At 49.5% G+C, this 21,156-nt stretch overlaps 1 protein-coding gene across 5 annotated transcripts in view; it reads left to right on the plus strand.

The window, feature by feature from the left end:
• The first annotated feature begins 866 nt into the window (after positions 1–866).
• The window catches only part of LOC6616009 (broad-complex core protein), a 43,486-nt gene continuing 23,196 nt past the window's right edge, over positions 867–21,156 (plus strand). For 2 of the 5 annotated variants that reach the window (XM_032725875.1, XM_032725877.1), the window contains exons 1-7: positions 875–1,349; positions 12,685–13,254; positions 16,926–17,114; positions 17,190–17,643; positions 17,710–17,983; positions 18,066–18,205; positions 18,353–18,403. In XM_032725875.1, coding sequence (XP_032581766.1) covers positions 13,069–13,254; positions 16,926–17,114; positions 17,190–17,643; positions 17,710–17,983; positions 18,066–18,205; positions 18,353–18,403 — 1,294 coding nt within the window. In that variant the 5' untranslated portion in view covers positions 875–1,349; positions 12,685–13,068. Of the gene's footprint in view, positions 1,350–12,684; positions 13,255–16,925; positions 17,115–17,189; positions 17,644–17,709; positions 17,984–18,065; positions 18,206–18,352; positions 18,404–21,156 lie in introns of all 5 variants that reach the window. The other 3 variants (XM_032725873.1, XM_032725874.1, XM_032725876.1) reach the window with 3 other exon arrangements.

Raw genomic sequence — 21,156 nt, forward strand, 5'->3', positions numbered from 1 at the left:
TTAAAAAAACGCTCCGATCGCCGCCGTCTTTGTGTGCGTGTGTACCGCTTTCTGTATCTTTGGAGTTACATAGGGCGAAAGTTGCATGTTCCCCTACCCGTTCCCGTTCCCCTTACCACTCCCTATCACTCTATTTACAAATTGCCGCTGCCGATCTGCGGATCTGCCCAAACATTCGCGTTTGCAATTGCATCGGTGTGTGGGCGGCGGTCGTTGATTCGTTCGCTCGCCGACGACTTTGCATTTCATTTCCCCCAATTTTGTCGGCCTGACAATGAATAAACAAAACTTCTAAATGGGCAATACCAGAAAACACAACAGAATATACGGACAGCAGAAAAAAAAATAATAAAAAACCACAACCACACACATGGAACCCCCGAAAAAAACGCAATTTTCGCTCGCTCGGCTTCGCCGCCGTCGCATGCGCAGAAAATTTGCTCGTTTTTTGGCGACTGCGCTGCAGGCAGCGCTGTAAACTGCAGCGATCGGATCGAATGGATCGCAGAACGCAGATCGCAGATCGCACTGCTGCCGCTGCCGCCGCCGTCGACGTCGCTGCACTCCAAAAAAGCGAAGGAAACACACAATCGCACACGAGAAGTATATAACAAAAAAGCGAGCAAATAAGGCAAAAAGTAAAAAGTAAAAAGCAAGAAGCGAAAAAAGCGAATGAAACATATAGGCGGCATAAGTATACACACACACACTTACACATATCACAAACACTCGTGCACAGCGAATTCTCTGATTCAATTGGGCAGACGCACACACTCGCGCACACACCAATACACACGCACACTGGCAGAGGGCAGCGGCACAAGCCCAACACATTTAACTGCATTTTTTCGGAACTCAGTTGAGCTTTTTAATTCGATCGGTTCAGTTACTAAAGTTAGTTCAGCCTAAACGCACAATTTCAATTTCCATTTCTAAGTTTGAGCCCGAATTGAAAAGCATTAGTGCCCACCCCACGCCTACCCTCGCACCCCTGCACCAACGCACCACACCACTACCCAACACAAACACGAGGACTGCAAATTTCCCTCTGTTCTATTTTTTTGTGTTTTTTGTCAAGTGCACCCAAGCAAAGACCAAAGGACGCAAACCATCCCGGAAAGGGAATCTAGTGCGCGATTCGCGCGCGTTTTGCATCAAAAGAATCTAAGAATCCAAGAATAGCAGAATCACAGAATCAGGAGCGGAGAAAGCGAAAGCCAACCCCATAAACCCAAAGCCCCAACAGTTCAAGTGAATAATCAGTGTGCATCCCCAAGTAGTCGCCCCAATGAAGCGCCGCCATGAGCAAGGATGCACCTACTGAGCGCAGCTACAACAGCACCATCCAGGTAAGGGTTTCCTACATCCCAGCCGACCCCATCCGATTTTGCTTAGTAGGGCAAACCGAACGTGCTGGAAGCTCCTTGAGGGAGCCTAGCATCGCGATCTATATCGACATACACACACACACACATCCATATTCCCACACACGAATGCAGGTACAGAACACACTGAAATTTGATTCGGATTCGTGGCTCGATCCATAAGAAGGACATTTGAGTCATCCAATGCAGCTGCCTGCTCTCTCCCTCTCTTCCTTTGGGCTCGGCTCCCCTCATTAGCACTTTGATGAAGAGTCACAAAAGCGGACGGACCGGGCCTAGACCCCTCCCTTCGAACTGTCCAAAAATTTCGGTGCATCTGCATACAAAGGCACACAACGACGCGCAGAGTGTACGGATACAGATACAGATACAAATGCAGCTACATATACAGATACATACACAGATACACATACTGCTACAGATACAGATGCACTGCAGGAAGCAGGGCAGCACAGTAGCCTCAGTCGCCCCTTTCTGCCCCGTTTCAGCTTCTCCACCCCTGGACGCTGCGCTGCATTGTTCCACTTCTACACTTCCCCACTTCCCCACTTGTCCGCTACCCGACACTCCTCGCTTTTTCGGCTGCAGTCTGTCAGTCAGACTGAGGCTTCGTGAAGCTCACGGCCAAGGCGAAGGCAGCTGAGGATCTGCACTCGGCCGAACACGAAGGCCGGTTGGGCAGGGTTCGGGAACGATCGAAAGCCAGCCCGAAACGGCGGAACTGCAGTTTGCTGTTCAGCGTCGCACTGAGCAAACGTCGTGTGGCAGCTCATCGCCAATTGCGAATTGCAAACTGCAAACTGAGAACCGTAAATCGCTCGCGCAAAGTGCAAGTCGCGCTGAATTCGCAAGTTCACATAATATCGGCATCCGCATATCCGCATATCTATATATCTGCACATCCGCAAGCAGCTTGCTTCCACGCCAATCTTGTTTTCGTTGCGTTTATATTTTTTTTCTGTTGATGTTTCTCGTTATATACATAGTATCCTTTTAGCAACCCACTCAGGCTTCTGCTGATTCTATTTCGATCACAATCGGTCTCAGGAATCAATCTCAGGATTAGCTCCATGGCAGGTAAGTCACGTGAGGAGCGGAGGTGTTGCTGAAACTTTTGCTTTCAACGGGTTTGCTTCTGGAACTGGGCCAACAGCGAGACTCAAATGGCCAGACAGGCACGCAGTCAAGCGGTTTGGTGACAGGGTCCCCACTGCTCCTGCTGCTTCTCCTGCTCCACCCACCGATCTGTAGGGAAGGTGGTAACGCAAGCTTCCTCTTTTTGTTCTCCCAGTTGTTAGGGCGACCCAGACCCAGACCGAGACCGAGACCCAGCCGAGTCACTCAAACGACAACAACACTCCGCCGTCCCCATCTCTATCCCCATCCACAACCATCATCAGCAATTCCCATCCCCATCTGCCAGCCACAAAGACCGGCACCCATACACTCGCACACTGGCGCACTCACACGGACACGGGCACAGGCACAGTCACAGCAAGGTGACGTAATGGCAACTACTCCACTAACACATTTTTCTGCATTCCTGCAACGCGAGGAAGAGGAGAAAAATAAGCGGTGGGGGCGGGGTGGGAAAGTTGGGCGACGAGAGAAAAACTGAATGAAAATTGCAGGCAGCCAACGAAGCGTGCCTAGCAAAAAGGAAGAGCGAAAAAAGCATAAAACGACAGAAACTAGAGACGCAGCCAGTATACGCCACAGCCAGAGCCACAGTCAGAGCCAGGAGGGGCTGGGGTGTGGGGCACACACGTGGGACGTGCTGTGGAGTTCGGGATGCGAATGTGGTGGCTGTCGGATAGCTGGATGCTAGGAAAACAGAGGCGGCGGAGACAGAGGAGACGGAGGAGATGGAGATGGAGGAGACTCGCCAAAGTGGTGGCCCCGACTAGACGCTGTCTGCGTACTGTGTCTGTGCCTGTGCCTGTGTTAGTGTATGTGTATTTGGATGTCTGCGTGTGCGTGCTAGCCATCTGTGTGTGCGACTGGCCGACATTCAAGGTTGTCGGCGCATAACTTGTTGTTGTCGCACTGCAATTGTTGCTGCCACAGATTGTTAATGCTACAAATGCAGTGCGGCAAGGGCACAAGTGCCCACTCCAGTGCCAGCTTGAGTTCCAGGATGCTCATGAGTGGAGCAACAGTAAAAGGACATCCGAATCGGGGTAACGGCCTGGTCGACCCAATTGGGGCTACTGGTAATCAGAGGCCCAGAGACAGAAGCGGGCAGTTAGAGAAACTGCACAGCAGACTAGCAACCAGTAGCACTTCCGTTAGCCTTGGAGCCCAATCAACTGGAATCAACTGGAAACTGCGGCCAATTGAGAGCCGCATCGCCACAAGTGGACAAAGCACGCAGACGAGCAGCAGCAGCTCCCCAGAGTTTCAGTTCCCAGCTCTCCACTCACACTAACATGACTCATGTTCTAGCAACGGAGCACTTGTTTGGGTGCAACAGCAGCCACAAATGCATCCGTCGCAGTAACAAATGGGGATCACGATGATGATCATGATGAGCACGATCAGCGTAATGATCGTGTCATTCAAGGCCGCCGCAAATTGCGAGCGGTGAGTCGAGGAGTTGCAAAATAAACACAGAAAACAACAGACACAAACGCGAATGCGAAGAGGCAACAGACGAGGACAGGGACATACAAAGTGCATAGTTATCGCTATAGACATATAGACACATGGACATACATATAGGCGAGTTCCCAAGTTCTCGGAAACGGTTACTCCAAGGCCAAAAGCCGGATAGACAAACAAATGGCACAGGCACAAAGGCTAGGAGATAACTCTTCTCCAGTCTTCCCCTTTTGCCTCTGCCTCTGTCTCTGTCACCCTCGCGTTCTTCGTTCGCCGTTCTCGGTTCTCCGCACTCAATTCTCCTTTCTTCTGCGACCTTCCTCTGTTTCATTCGCGATGTTTCTATTTCTGCCCAGCCAATTGAAGATGAAAGACAAGTACGCCAAAGATTTTGAAAATACTTAATCATTTCTAATTATTCTATGAGTAGGATTTTTAGTCCTAAAAGTACATACGTCATTTAATTACTTTTGAACAATACATTTCCTTAACCCAGAGCAATTCTCGTTCGGAGTGCACAATTCTTCACTTTGTTTTCTTCTGCACTTAGCACTGCAACTCCCCTTTCTTCTGCTCTGCGCTTTCCCTGCTTCTTCTTCCTGCTTGGCTGGCTCAGTCAGTCAGTTGGTCATGAGTGTCATGTTCATAGTTGTGGGGTACTAGGACGTCCCGGGGAGTGGGATTGGAAATGGGTAGGGGTATGGTCATGTGTATGGGAATGGGTTGGACTTCTTCTTCGATGCACTGCCAACGGTCGGATCGCTGGTTAATTTTTTCGTTTATTTCCTGCACTTTCGTTGACAGTTTTGTGTTTTTCACTTGTGCTTCTTGTTCTTCTACTGTGGACTTTTTCAAGCGAAGAGGTTCTCAGCTTTCATTTGAAGTTGGACGGGGGACTTGGGAGACACAGGCGAGACATCGAGGGTCGTCTTATATGTTATAAACCCTAAACCGTTGTAGATGGGACTTTTCTTTTTTCGGACTATGCATGCAACGAGTAACCCGAGACCGGCTGCTTAACGGTAAATGTGATAAACAGTGACAATGGCCGTGACTGTGATGGCAAGCGACCTAACCCCTTGGGCACCCGCACCCCCTGGTCATTGATCACCCCTTGCAGACTGCAGACTGTTCGCATAGTGGAAAAAATAAGAAGAGTCGGGTAAAACAGCGCTGCTAATAATGGGCACAAAAAATAAATGTGTACACTTGGTAAGCCAGATGCGCATTGTACCCCCACAAACACACGCACACAGGAGCACACACACACTCGCGAGCAACAATGCATTGACATTCGGTATCCACAGAAGGAAGAAGCAGCAAGAACGGCAAAGATCAACGGCCAAGAAATTCGCCAGTCCCGAAAAATACACAAAACTTGGAAAACACACAAATGTGTGTGTGATGTATGTATGCAGGGCCTAAAAATAATGCCCCCTGTGGCACCCCTTTTCAGCCCCCACGCTTCTTCTTCTTCCCGTTGGAAATTCGCACACACGAGGCGATCCGATCGTATACGATTCCAGCCGAGCAGAGAGTATGGTACTGGAAGGGGAGTGCGAATGGCGATATGGCAACAGGAAGGGGTAGAGAGCGGGAGAACGGGTGATCGGGAGAACGGTTGAACGGGAGGGGGGAGCCCTAGCTCTCTCTCTCGCGGTTGCGGCGAGCACATTTTTTATCTAATAACCTTGTGCAATGTTATTAAACCCCAAAAGTTTCTTAACCTCGGCGGCGATGTCGACAGCGACAGCGACGTCGGCAGAGAGCAGCTTTTTGATGAGAAATGCTAATACATTGCAGCGTGCGTTTGTGTGCATGTATGTGTGTCAATTGATCGCGAGTGTATGTGTGCCACATTGCGCAAAATGGTCTATAAAATTAATGAGCTGGCCACGCACATACACATGTGCACATTCGTACACACGAACGCCTATGTAAACGCATCTCCATATCAATATGTGCGATGCGAATGGGAACGGGAATTGGAATGGGACTGGGACTGGAAATGGAAGGCAGTCGAGCTAAAAGCAAAAAGCAAAAGCAAGAGGCAAACATGCTAAATCCCCATGTAATGCGAATTAAATTCTGTGGAGAAGAGGGGCGGCAGAAGAAAGGGGAGTGCAGCTGACTTTCGCTTTGCATTCGCTCTTCTTTTTCTCTTTCTTCTTCGCCTTCGATAGGCTTCTGTGCTTCCACTTATTCACTTTTTCCCACTCGGCTGCTTCCTTTTACATTGAACTTCACATTTCAGTTTTCGCAAATTTTATTTGCTGCGCTGTCAACTTAGAACCTATTCCTATTCGATAAAACGGTATAACAAAAGCAGTTACGTTGCAGTAATTCTGCCAACTCAACATTCGCCATTCCCATGTTTCTTTTTTGGCAGGCGAGAGCGGGATAGATTGATGGGTGGTCAGAATGCAAATTGTATGTATTTGGGAACACAGCAGAAATGGCGCAGTTTACTTAGCCTCCCTCTCTTCCTTTTCTCCTTCGAAATACTTACAGTGATCTGCCGATAGGCGGCGTGAAGGGGTGAACGCCCCGCGAGCGATGCGGATGTTCCGCTAGAGAGAGCGGATTCGCATTTCGCATTTCGCGTTTGTTTGTTATTTTCGTACGGCTTTGCAATTTGCAGTTCAACGTTCATTAGAGCGGCGGCGGGCCTGATTGGCCTGGCCCCTTCGATGGCGCTGGGGCGGGGGAGGGTTTTGGGGGTGTCGAGCGTATACTGCAGGCGTCGGCGAGGGTACAACGCAAAACTTATCGGTTACCGGGCGAAGCGAAAAGCTCGCGATAATGGCCGCAATCGGCGTCACACTTTGGAGTTGCACGGAGCCCAAAACGAAACGAAACGCACTGCGCGGATAAGGAGTGGAGGAGGAGGAACAGAGGGTGGAACGCTCGCCAAGTTCAAAGACCTCAATGACAGGGGCAAAAATCAGCGCGCACAACACCGCGATCACTCACTTCACTTACTTCCTCTTTTGCTGGGAAGAGACACCGAAAACAACAAGTGAATAGCACCCAACAAAAAATAGAAACAACTCCAAATCCGTGGAGGGATAGGAACCAATCCGATCTGCGAACTAAACGAAACTAAGCGACGTTGGAAAGTGTACGCGCGATCTAGTGCAAAACTATTCGCAATTCCACTCGAAGTCTTTCCATTTGATTTGACTCAAGAGAAGTGCTTCAAAACTTACATGGCTAGTTCATATACCCTGCACGGTAGAGGGGCATGCTGGCCCTTTGGTCTGTAGCTAGCAGCATGTAACGCCATTGCTTACTACGCATCGATTCTGGGCACAGTTATGTCGCCTTTTGAACCCAACAATTTTATTTAATACATTTAGACCTATTTTGGAAAATAACAATAAGAGGGCCACTAAATAGTGAGGAACTGTTCAGCACCGGGTATTGTTGAGTCGAAACTATCAACCGACTATAGTGTCTTTTCCCGTTTTTCTACTAGAGAGAGCACCAGCAAAAGCGCTCAAATAGAAACTAGCGGAGAATAGAAATAGTTGAGTGAGAGAGATGAGTGCTTTGCGCGACCGAAACTGTAAGTCCGCATATACATATGCTCGATGGGAGGGGGTGAGGGGGTGAGGAGGAGTGCGGAGGCTGCATTGCTCACTGTCTAGCACTATTGCAGAGCTCCTCTCCCCCCTTCCACAAACACACAGCCCACTCACGTTGGTGCTCTCCCACTCTCTCGCGATTTCGTATAGATTTGAAGCGTTTCGACTTTGGCTGGCAAATTTGCGAATTCGCGCGGGGTAAACGACCGAATGTCCGACACACGATGACTAGGTTAAGGTGAAGGTCAAATTAGCAAAAATGCAAAACAACTAAGCAAAAGAGAGCGAAGAACGACGAAGAGCGACGAAGCTGACGGCGCAGTCGCAGCGCACTAACAATAGAAATCAACTTTGTCAGCGGGAATGTTCGCAACGCTTCGCCGAGTGATGAGGTGGGGTGTGGGGATGGTGTCTAGCAGAGCCAAAACAAAACAAAACAAAGGAAAAGCAGGCATCAAAAAACAAAGGCGGGGGAAGGAGGAGAACCCGAAGCGAGACAAAAGTGTTGAGGCTCTTTTCTTAGCAACAAAATAGTTCCAGACAGGAAAGAGGGGTGCGGGGTACTAGCTCTTCTTCTTCGCTGTCTGGTACGATCCTCTTCCTTTTGGAAGGATAAGCGGGTGGATTGGTAAAGGGGGAGAGCGAGAACTGTTTGAGAGTGTTTGTCCACACGCTCGCGCTCACGCTCCAACACCATCGCAGGAATGGCAAGCTTTCTAACGCGCTCTCGCTCTGGCTGTCGCCCGCTCTCTGTCGGTCTCACTCTCCCTATTAGGCGCAACTAGCTAGGCAGCGACGGCGGCAGAGGCGATTGAATTGGACGCGAGACCTTGAACTTGGACTCAGTTTACGAGTTGAAGAATTGGGCTTTGGTTTTGTTTTGAATGGCTACATATCTCTCCTTCCCACTGCGCTTGCTGTTTCGCTCTAGCACCTCCACTGGGTGCTCTACTCGTTCCATGTGCCCCTTCTCTCCCTCTTAAGTGCTTACAATTAGCGTAATAGGCGAATTAACACCCGTTAATCAGATGCCCCACAGGGCCACTGGAATAGGTACCCATGTACGTGTTTTTGTGAGTGTGCGGCAGTGCAAATGGTAATGCAAATGGAAATGCCCCGTTGTGTGGTGGCGGACGGGTTTGGTTTGGTGGGTGGCTGTGGGTCCCTCTCGCCTTTGGCGTCTAGCATTTGTCTAGCCGCACACAGACAAACACACACACACGCGCACACAGATGCACTCTGCATTTTGAACTGGTTGTAATGCTCTCCTTGCCACCGCCCACTCTCTTTCTCTCTCCGCTAGTGCTAGTTTTTGCACAGAACTTTCGCTTTCACCACTCTACTCTTCGTGTGTGTCTGTGTTGGCCGTTAGATTTTACATTTGGCCGGCACTCGGCGCTTGAAAAGGGGGCAAAGTTGCGAGGGGGCATTCGCAGTGTGTGCGATTCGCCATGTGGGAATATGATGTGGGCGCCACGGCGTCTGCGTCTAGTCGGCAACAAGTGGAAGGAATATCGTGGCAGAGGTGGGAAAGTGGATGTGGACTGACCTTGTCGAATGCTTTGTAAGCTGTCGTAGACCAACTTGATACGCCTCGTCCCTATCGCACTGGAAGGGTGAAGGTGGATGTGGGAAAGGGGAGTTGGAAATGCTGTGTGCGTGTGTGACAAATGTATGTATGTACGAGTATGTGTGTATGCATGAGCATGTGCATAACTAACGCGGCCAACCTTGAAAATAGAACCACACACAAATGGCATACTTAGAGACAGCGAATGGAGCACAATGGCGATGGCAGAGGAGAAACAAAGCAAAGTTTCGGACAAACACAATAGAAAGAGAAAGCAAGGCGAGACAAGGCACGGCACGGCAAAAGACCGAGGCTGGGGGGAGGGACCGCGAGGGGCGGCAAACAAGTTTGCGAGGGTGGTGCAGCAGATATGGCACACCAATCTGATCCGATCGGGCCACCTACACACGCACACACACATACATACGTACTTCTAGACTTCTATTTTCGCCATTCGCATTATATGTACAATTTAGTTTCCAACTGAACAAACTACTATACTGGCTGCTCAATCTAATCGCGTTCTCCGCTGCTCTTTTGGATTTTTATAAGCTACAGCGCAGTCAGCCAAATAATTGCTTTTATTCAAACACACACACACACACGCTCAGTTTTGGGGCGAGCCGAAAAAACGACTGCAACGAATTCGGCTTTTTCTAGAACTATTTTGAAGGCGAATGCGAGTGTGTGCGAGTGAGAGCGAGAGAGCTGGCTAGCGAAATGCGGCAAACAAAATTTGAAAATGTAGTATTTAGCCTTGAAAGTTCGTAAGCACTACGGGCTCACTCACACAGCGAACGATCTCTGCCGTAAATAAAAAACGAAAACGGGAGAAAATATTATATGCATGGGCTATTTCTTATGTCTTCTTTTTTAGTAGCTGAAAGATCTACTGAAATGATGATCTATTGAGGGGGTTTCCCCCTCTTTGCACCCAACATCAAGCGGTTTCCTCAGTGTGTGTGTGTGTGTGTGGGGAGGGGGGGGAGGGGTGAGTGGGTGTTGGTAGGGGGCGGGGGGAGGATCTCTTCCACTCCTTCTTCACAATTTCTAGTTAGTTATTAGTCAGCCGGCAGCAGCGCTGCGACTGCGACGCGTTTGTTTTGTTCTATGCACAAAAATCCGACTCAAGTATAAAGGCGGTCGAGAGACAGAGACGGAGAGAGCGCAGCAGAACAGAGATCGAGAATATAAAAAATTCGGCGCTGGACTTTTTGTGCAAAAAATGCTTTTTCGCTATGCGCGCGCGTTTGTGTGTGTATGTGTGCTGCGTCTGGGAATTCTACATTCTAATACGCCTCGAGTTGCGATCTCCTTCTCAGTCGCTCAGCCTCGTTCTCTTTCGCACCGTCCTGCAGGCAAGCCTGGCGCTATTGCTGTCCTTGTCCAATCCTGTGGACAACGAGAACGGAGCGTGCGCGCGATCGCTCTCTCTGTAGCGCCGTCCCTCTCTCGACCGCATGCAGACGGCTGGGCACGCACACAAGTGCGGATTGCCAAAATTTTTGGGGAATAGTTTCGCCTGTGTGTGTCGGTGTGTGTTGGTGTGTGCTGATTTTTTTCGGCTGCCTAATGCGCTTTTTGTTTCGGTCGACGTCGGCAGAGGCGGCGACCGAGGCTGAGGCAGCGACTGAGACTGGCACGGCACTCTCTTCTTCTTTAGCGCGAATTCAGTTGAGTTTCTACGCTTGCAATCATCAAACGCAACAAACACAAAACACACGGAGAACGGAAATCGGAGAACGGACACGGACACATCCGCCATATCCTACCGACCTATAGGATAGACATCCGAGACATCCGCAGATATCCGCACATCCGGCCGCGGATGATCCTGGCTCGCAGCCCCCTCCCTCCCGCTCGGGATCACCGAGCTTGGCTCAGGCCATAATATCGTCCATGCAAAATAGTTTAGTTTAGTCATCGGTTCGGTTCGTTCGGTCGGTCGCTCCCCCAAATCGCTCGCTTTTCGAATTAGTTCGGTTCTAAGTTCTGAGATTCGCTTCTCCTCCAGAACATCCAGCTCTCCAGTAGTCCAGCAGTCCAGCAGTCGAGCTTTCCAGCAGCTCTTCAGCTCGCAAGTGGTACAGCTTTCGGCTAACGGTTCATCCTCGCCGCGTCCATATGTGTGTGTGTGCCGTGTGTGCGAGTGCCGCTATTTTTTCATATTTTGTTAAGTGCAAAAAACCAAATATTACGTATACGAAAAATTGCGTATACGCCAGCATAATAGTTCACCCGAAATTCGCAGATCCAGTAATTCAAAGTTAGCGAATCGAAAGGAGAGCAACAGCGAAACAAAAAGCAACAAATGCCCCACAAGCTCCAATAAGAAGCGGGTCTAATCAGAGCCGGGCGTCGGGTTCCAATCAGATCGCCAGCTGGAGAAAGGTGAGCCTCCTCCTCGCAATTGGAGTATCAGTGGGAATGGGAATGGGAATGGGAATCCGAATGCGAGTCCGAGTGGAACAAGTCTAATGGATAGTGGGTAATAATAAGTGGTCAGTAATAAGATGACGATATCGCGGCGAGGGGTGCTATTTTTGTGCGGACACATCACTCATACGTATGTACATATGTATGTACGTATCCGCGCTGGCGAATAAAAAAGTGCAGTGCACACCCGGCGGACTTATCTAATAGTTTTCACTTTCAATGTCGAGCGAAAGCTCTGCTGCTGCCCCTGACGCGGTCGCTGCCTCGCTTATCGCGATTCGCAATTCGCATTTCGGCGCGAGCGGGACGGAAACAGGAGAGAGACAGAGAGAGAGTGAGAGAGAGAGGCGGCAAGAGAGTGGGAGAGGGAGAGGTGAAATGCCCCGAAAGTTGTCTGTATTCAAATTATTTATTTTTTGGGATTTCTTTTCTGCAAGATGTCCAGATGGGAACAGAGCGGAGCGACCGACCCCCGTCCCTGTTCCCCCCGCACCGCACCGCACCGTACAAGTGTTCTTGGTATATTCGCATTTGTTATAGTTCGCTTTTTTTCACTCCTCCCTCCATTTGCGATGCGTTGGCTTTTTCACTCCGTTTTTTATGGGCCGTGTTTTTTTTCCTCCACTTTTTTTTCGGCGGTTGTGCACTCGTTATAAGTTTTTGCTTGTGCTGCCGCTGCTGCTTCTTCTGCCGCCGCGAGTGCTAATTGTCGTCTTGATAGTTTATTTAATTTTGATTCGCCGTGTGACATAGAAATGGTTTTTGCTGCTGCGTCGTCGCCGTGGTTGACATTTTAAACTGCATTTGTTAACAATTTTTAAACATTTCGCATAGTTGCAAGCGAAACAGTAGCAGTACAGGCAAAAAACGCAAAAGCGAGCAAAAAACCATTGCAAAGCAGAAACAAATGCACAACTTTCAGCTAGCGCGGCACAAATCCGTCAGAAAAAGCAGCAGCAGAAATTTCAAGGCGAACTCTGAACTGCAGTGAACCTTAGTAAGAGCGGGGGATATCATTTGGGGTGGTGGGGGCTGTCTGATCCACTTGTAATTTCAACTCAAATTCTAATTGTTTGCTCTTCTGCTTTCTTTCTTTTGCTTGCAGTTAAATAATCATTAGTGAAAGGTCCATCTGCAGCTTCACAATCCGGCAATCGGTCTAGTAATCAGCAGCCAGAAGGAGCAGCGCATCGCATCGTAACGCATCCTTAGTTTCGGTGGGTCAGGCCGCCAGAAAGCCGTCAAAATACGAAAGAAGGTGACCTCGAAGAAGGCCAGCGTTGTGTCGATTGACGACGATCACAACAACAACAACAACCACAACAACGGCCACAACGCTCGGCAGCCCAAAAACCCAGCAAGCACAAGCACACCCACACCAATAGGAACACCCATAGCCACGCCCACGTCCACGCCCGGTAACCCAGAGCAGGAGTGCCCACAGCCCAGGAGCAACCCGATCCACAGCCAGAACCAGACACCCATCGAGATGGACGACACACAGCACTTCTGTCTGCGCTGGAACAACTACCAGAGCAGCATAACCTCGGCGTTCGAGAATCTGCGCGACGACGAGGCCTTCGTGGATGTGACCCTCGCCTGCGAGGGACGCAGCATCAAGGCACACCGCGTCGTCCTCTCCGCCTGCAGTCCCTACTTCCGCGAGCTGCTCAAGGTGAGTGATCATGTCCATCTGTGCTCTTCCATCCAATTGGTAGCTACCCTGCATTCCCTACATTCTGGCGCCTTATGGCTGCTAATCTCCATAGATTAGGACCCCGCCACACACACTGAGGCAAGATGAACGGGGAATGAACAAACAATGCTTAATGGGCTCTGTGGTGAAATGTTTGCCATTTTTCCGCCTGCATTCACACAATCACACATTCACAGTTGCAGCGGATGCAGCAATCTGCATGCGAGTCTGTGTGCGTGACCTACTTAGCACCCATGGCAATTTCTCCCTTTTTTCCCTCTCCCTCGCGGTCTGCGTCTTTATCTTAGCCAGTGCAGCACAGCACACATGTGCAACAGCCGCCAAAGTTGCTGCAGCAGCATCCTGCTTTCATTCGACTGCCAGTGCAGATCTCTGCATTATTTTACATAAATATATGTATGGTATGTGCAAGTTGGATCCGAATCTGATCGGTTTGGGTTGCCGAAGAAGAAAGACCAGGTCCTATCCACCATTGTGGCCATAATAATTCGGAAAAGCTGGCTAAGCAAGTAGTTGGGGACGGGTAGCTGTGTGTTTTTGGCCAAAGTGGCGTGGCCAGGAGCACGTTTAGGCGAGAAGGGAGCAGCAGCTGGCTGGCGTTTTGCTAGCGGTTTAATTTATTTAGTTGCACACCACGGCAAACAGCGCCTGCAGTAAGAAAAATGACAAGAAAGGCAACGACAGCCGCGATAGACACAAAAACACGGCAATTGTCGACGGGCTGCGGAAGGGGGAAGAGGGGGAAAGGGAAGGCTGGAAGGCAGGAAGGAAGGAAGGAAGTTGTGTGTACGCCGTACAGTCAAAACACATTATGAATGCCGGCGCAAGGCGGCAGGGGGATGCAGTGAGAATGAGTCGATGGCAGGATTCTTGGCGCTGGGACAACGCTACGTATGATTGATTTGTGTTGCCGGATCATGCAACGCACGCGGATCTACGGAAACTCGCAGCGCGCAACTTGCAACTTGCAACTTGGAACCCGCAGGTCGGAACTCAGAACTAGAGCAGGCTCAAATGAGACCGCACACCCTTATTTCGCTTATATAGCCGGCTAATCCTTGAAGTTGGCCCGGCTCGAAGTCAAAGTGAACTGGCAACTAATGCAGCCCGCCCCAAAGGCCGCAGTTTGGTTCATTATTTTTATTATGACATTAAAATTATGTGATTCGCTGTTGTTGCCCCAACATTTACGTTTGCCCGCCAAAACTTTGGCGCTGCATGCATTCTGCATTGAAAATATTTGCACGCAATTGCGGTTTTGAGCGACAGGGACGACGGGCTGACTAGTTAGACTAGTTAGAGGGAGACGGGATGGGACGGAACGGGACAGCGTCGACGTTTGCCATTTGCATTGTTCGAGCTGTCATTGGAGCCCCGGAGCGGAGGAGCCCAGGAGCACTGGCAGCGGTGGGGGTCAGGAGGAGGAGGTCCTGCAGCACAAATTATATAAATTACAAAGTGCCCCACCCCCAGGAACACCGCCCCCCGTTTCTGTTGCTCTTTCAGTTGCTGTTGCTGTTTCTGTTTCTGTTTCTGTTTGTGCAACTCTTGTCTCTTTCGACATGATTTGTTAACATGATAGAAAACTTGCTGGGCTTTCCGTTATTATTTTCCGTTTTTGTTCCAAATTATGCGCGAGGCCGACAAACAAAAAGAGTGTAGTTTGTCTGTTCTGTTTGGTTTTTGGGAAGAACTGCAATTAGGAGAGACTTCTTAGTGTGGAGGGGCAGGGGCAGAATGGGGAATGGGGAATGGGGAGTGGGCAGGGCCTCCAATCCAGCGCTGATTACGCAATGGCAATGGCTATGGCAACTGGGGACGCGAACCGAACCAAGCCGAACCGAATGCGAAACAAGAACATGTCAAGAAGTCCCTGGCAAACTGGAAAGTTTCTTCCCCCAACTCCGTCCGTCCGTCCGTCCGTCCGTCCGAACAAGAAATTGCGCGAGCAGAAAAAGTCGGCATTTAATTTGTTAAAAAGGCCAACTAAATGCAGCGGGACAAAAACAGCAACGCCAACAAAAGGCAACGGGCCGACTGAATTTTTCTCGAGCTCTTTTTGTGCATTCCCATTTGTTGCTGCAGTCGCTGTAGTCGCTGTGGAATTATGTACCCAAGAAATTAGTATACAAAACTTTGCTGGCTGGCAGGCAGCACAAAAAACGACAAAGGCAACTGCTACAACAACGACAACAACAAAGGGCCCTGGCACAAAACTTTGTAAATTCAATTTGAAATACATACAAGTGGGCAGTAGGTGGTGAACAAAGGACAGAGACAACGGTGGACAGTAGTCGCAACTGGAGAGGAAAACTGGACCCGGCCGTTCGGTCGTGCAGCCGAAAAACTGGACACTTGGCTCCCGCCCAGAAGTACCCAACCCCAACCCCAATCCCAACCCATCTTGCCCAGCACTTGGCGTCGCAATTGTGCGCGACTTTGCGCCTATGCATAAATATTTAATTAACTGCAGCGCATTATTTTAATTAGGTGTAAAAACTGCCAAACAACGGAAGCCAGCGACAAATTGAGGGGCTCGGGGGACTCGGATACAGATACAGCTACAGATTCAGATACAGATACGGATTCGTTTTGAGACTCAGAGATGCCAGGGGCTAGAGGTGACTTAATGGCTGCTACTGAGCTGGGGGCAATTGCTAAAAGCATTTCTGGCTTTTGTGTAATGACCTGGGACCGGGCCACGCCCCCCGCCCTCCATTTGCATTTGCATGATGTGCTTTGCCCACCAGTTCACCATCTCACCAGCTCACCAGCTCAGCTGCAGCTGCAGTAGAGATCTTTCGATCGGCGTCTCCTGACGCATTTGTCTTTCTTTCGTCAAATTGACCTCAATTTCGCAATCGCTGATACATATGTACATACATGTTTGTATGTATGTATGCAAGTGCATATATGCACAATCACACTCTCACTGGCAATCTTTTTGCGCTAACTCAATCGCAAATATCCAGTGCGTGTGTGCGAGGGCATATAAATTGCAAAAGCCAGTAAATAAGACAAACATACACGGAATGCAGGGTCTTTCAGGGCAGAGCAACAAAAGACGAGGCGAGACTTGACCCAATTTCTAGCCAGGCAGCAGCAGCAGCAGCGAAAAAACAGAAACTGAAACTGAAACGGCAAAGGAGCAGCTCCCTTTGTTGGAGTTCCACTTGATAAGTGAAATTTGCAATACAGTGTACACACACGCAGCGCAAACTGGAATGCACTGGCCCTGAATGTGCTCCAAGTGGGATGGGGAGTGGGAAGTGGGGAATCAGATCGGATCGAATGGGATGGGAATGGGGATGTGATAGGAAACCACACATGCCAGAAGAAGTAAACTGCAGCTGGCTGGCGGCGAAACGAGCGAATGCAAACTTCAAATCGCGCTGGCCTGTTGACATTTTAGCGACAATTGAAGGTTGTCTGGGCCAGAGAACCCTGATAATTGCCAGGGCAAACAGGCTTATCGAGTGATCCGGAGTTGGGACAGAGGCTGGAGCTGGAACAGGGGCAGGGGCAGGAACAGGAGCCGGGGACCTGGCTGACTCACCCACTGATTGAGGGGCCAACCGACATACTATATGTATATATCTGACTGACTAAAACCCCCACTCAAATTACAGAGCACACCCTGCAAACACCCGGTCATACTGCTGCAGGATGTCAACTTCATGGACCTGCACGCCCTGGTGGAGTTCATCTACCACGGCGAGGTCAACGTGCACCAGAAGTCCCTGCAGTCCTTCCTCAAGACCGCCGAAGTTCTGCGCGTCTCGGGACTCACGCAGCAGCAGGCAGAGGACACACACAGCGTGAGTATTGGCCATGGGCCAGCAGTCGCCGCAGGACGAGCCCCTCTTTATTGCCAACTCCCCTTCCGCCCGCAGCATCTGGCTCAGATACAGAACCTGGCCAATTCCGGCGGCCGCACGCCGCTCAACACGCTCACCCACTCGCTCCCACATCCGCACCATGGCTCGCTGCATGACGACGGCGGCTCCTCGACCCTCTTCAGTCGCCAGGGAGCGGGCTCACCACCGCCGACGGCGGTGCCCTCGCTGCCCTCGCACATCAACAACCAGCTGCTGAAGCGCATGGCCATGATGCACCGCAGCAGTGCCGCCGCCGCCGCCGAGGAGACCTCCCACGCCCTCAAGCGTCTGCGCGGCGCGGACAACGGCCTGCCGCTGTCCGGCGCCGTTGGCAGTGGCAGCAACAACAACAGCCCCGACTTGCCGCCGCTCCATGCGCGCAGCGCCTCGCCCCAGCAGACTCCGGCCGACTTCAGTACGATCAAGCACCACAACAACAACAACACGCCGCCGCTGAAGGAGGAGAAGCGTGAGTGTTTCGAATCGGCATTGGTGAGCCCAAGGGTACTAAACACTTTCCTCCCCCCACCGTTAGGTAACGGACCCACAGGCAACGGAAACTCTGGCAACGGCAATGGCAATGGCAACGGAGCGAGCAACGGCAACGGAATCTCCATCAGCGACAAGCTGGGCAGCCTCACACCCTCGCCGCTGGCTCGAGCGGGCGCCGATGACGTTAAGTCGGAGCCCATGGAGCTGGTATGCTCCAACAACAATGCCAACGCTAACGACGAGCACAGCAATGACTCCACCGGCGAGCACGATGCCAATCGCTCCAGTAGCGGCGACGGCGGCAAGGGATCCCTGAGGTAGGTCGCACACCTCGCCGAAACGCCTAAAATATCTGGCTCGGAGCACTAGCTAACCCTCGGTATCCCCATTCGATTGCAGCTCCGGAAACGACGAGGAGATCGGCGACGGACTCGCCTCCCATCATGCCGCCCCTCAGTTCATCATGTCGCCGGCGGAGAACAAGATGTTCCATGCAGCCGCCTTCAACTTTCCCAATATCGATCCCTCAGCGTTGCTAGGTGCGTATGAGCAACGTGCTCGGTTAACAACTCAGTTAATAACTAATAAAGCTAACTGACCGACTAACTAACGCTTTAACTCTTTTCCTCTCCCCCTCTGCCTCTCATGATGCGTCACCCCACCTGTCGGGTATTGGCCAACCTCAGGTCTCAACACACAGTTGCAGCAGTCCGGTGACCTCGCCGTGTCCCCTCAAGGTGAGTCAGAACATTTCTCTATCCGTACTCTATTGTTCCGCTCTATTTGCGCTCAAAAGCTCATTATTACATTTTTTACATCAAATGCAAATGCAAGTACCAAAATAATATACCAAAGAGTCTATCCAAGTCAGATACCAGATACCAAAAGAAATGAAAGGCTAAAAGCAAACGTAAAACTTAAAGTAAAGAGAATACGAATACAAATCTAAATCATAATCAAAAAAAAAAGAGAACAAAAAACATAGCAAAGCTAAATCCAAAAACAGAGCCAGAATCTAAGTCGAAATTACTAAAAAAAAAAGAAAAACTGCTGAGAGATCATTTGATTGCCTGTACTTTTGTTGAATTTTGAATATATTGTTTAACGTACCTTTTTCGTTTCGTTGTAATTGTCAAAATATTTCGTTATCGTTATCGTTTTCGTTTCCGTTGCTCTTTTGTTTCTTTCGATTTTTGCGTTTCGACTGACTTGAGGACACACACATGCATGCATACATGTCGCATATGTATGCGTGTCGATCAGGAGCAGGACTTTTGATTTAACTTTCGATTTATTTCCCGTTGGACTCAACTCGAATCCGCACCCGCAAAGTAAAAGAACGAACCCGAACTTGATCCTTGGAACCAACGGCAGACCTAAATCAAACCGATCCTCCTCACCTCCTCACCACCAACAAAAACCAATCCTCCGGTTCGTTGAGATTCCAAGTCGAGTTCCCGTCGTAGCGTATCAAGTGTATAAATTTCTTTCTTGTTTGATTGTTTCGATGGTAAATGTTTTCATTTGTTTCGGTCACACTCACACCCTCACACACGCACATGCCAGAACTGCAGAATCCACGGGCAAGAACCCAGAAAGTACGACCCCCCTCCCCCACCAAGAAGATTCACCCAAAAAAAAAAAAAAAAATTAAAACAAGTACCTGCACATGCACTTAGACGGTTTTCCATGTCATCCATGTTGCGTACTAAACGACGCTGGCCTCGAGATGGCTTGACGCATAATGAATACTGCAAAATGAATACCGCACAATGAATAATGAATAATGTGTAATAGCGAAGCAGGGTAATTGCTAAATAAACGCCAGCCCCGAAACTTTGGCAAACACTCAAACATCAACATGCCCCACTGCCGCTCCGCCAGGCTTGTTTGATGAACTACGCAAAATTAATTAACTCGCTGCTTTCCAGCTCCAGCTCATCTGCCAGCCGCAGAGTGTTTAGCAAAATTCTATCACAAGTTTCGCACCACACCAGTTGCGGTGTGTGTGTTCTGCGTGCGGTCAGGCCGCAACAATCCGATTCCGCGGCAAGTGCCCCACATGGCGGCAAGGCGCCCCACCCATAAGTCCCATGCCCAACTACAACTACAAACCGAATGCTACACGACGCACTGTGACGTTTATGTTTATTAACCGCTGTTGTTTCGACTGCGCAATCCGCTTACCATTTCATTTCCGTTTGTGCTCCGCATTTATTCCTTTCCGTTTCGTTTCGTTACGTTCCATTTTGTGTTTCAATTCTTTCGTGTTCCTTATAAGAAACCCAAGTAAACTGATCAAACACCAGCAAAATGTACTACACAACAGCAAAACGCCGCACTTACCCACACAATGCAATACACACACGCCAATACACGCCATATTACAAACAACACACGCATAGATGTTCCAAAATTGTCCCACAGTTAGAAATACTAGTAAGTTTCGTTTTGAACCAATTTGCATTCCCTGGCCAAACAGCCTCCTCCTTTTTTGTTCGTTTAAACCCAAATCATAATGGGGCAGGAATTAGAGATTAACTTAGCTATGATTTCGGTAGAGTTATCGATTCACTAATGTGTCTATTTTTCGTTCGTTCCATTTCGTTACGTTCTGTTTCCGTTATTCCCAGTTTCAAGAATATGGCTAAATAAAAAAAAACCGAAAAAAACACTAGACATGACACGGGAAAAGCCCCGCAGAGAAGCAAACACCGAGTACATTTTGCAATCGAAATTTTATTGGTGTGAACTTTTAGTTTCCATGTAAAACGCAACGCATTTGAAGATCGAATATATACATACCTACATATATATATATATATATTGAATATTGAACTCTTTCCTTTATTTGTACGTCGTCGTGCTTGTGTCTAAAACTATGTAAACCCCACCCGAACAAAATTAACCACCCATCGACCCGATCCCATTAGCAAAGTCAAAAGAAAAGCTTTATTTACAACAATTGCATTCGAACGAATTTTCACATTAATTTTCAATGTGTCTTTTGTTAACAACTGTCGATGCCCCCGCAGCCTGTGATGGAGGGAAAAGCGGTTTTCGTTTAGTTTATCAACCAGTTAACCCCTGAAATAGACACCCCCATCGCCCGCCCCATTGCCCCTGGGTCTGTCTATCTAGCTTTTCCCCTCGAATTCGGCCACACTTTGCTTTGAGCACACATCTGTTCACGAAGCCCGACTTAGCCCCCTTAAAACCAAAACCAAACCCAACAAGTACCCCACAGTCACACACTCAAACCCAAACTCGCCGCTACGAATAAAGAAGTGCAAAACCAGGTTCACAAAAATCCTTTGCAAGCCCAGAACCTCTGGCCCTTGATCCTTGATCTGAGTCCCGAGGGGTGGACGGATCAGTCCTAACTCAGCACATATTGGCAATTGTTCACTCATGCGTACACAGTTCACAGTTAGATACAGTCACACCGGGCGCGTCTCGTCTCGTTTCGTTCCGTTTCGTTTTGTCTCGT

This window comes from Drosophila sechellia, chromosome X (assembly GCF_004382195.2).
Source record: "Drosophila sechellia strain sech25 chromosome X, ASM438219v1, whole genome shotgun sequence".
Classification (NCBI taxonomy): domain Eukaryota; kingdom Metazoa; phylum Arthropoda; class Insecta; order Diptera; family Drosophilidae; genus Drosophila; species Drosophila sechellia.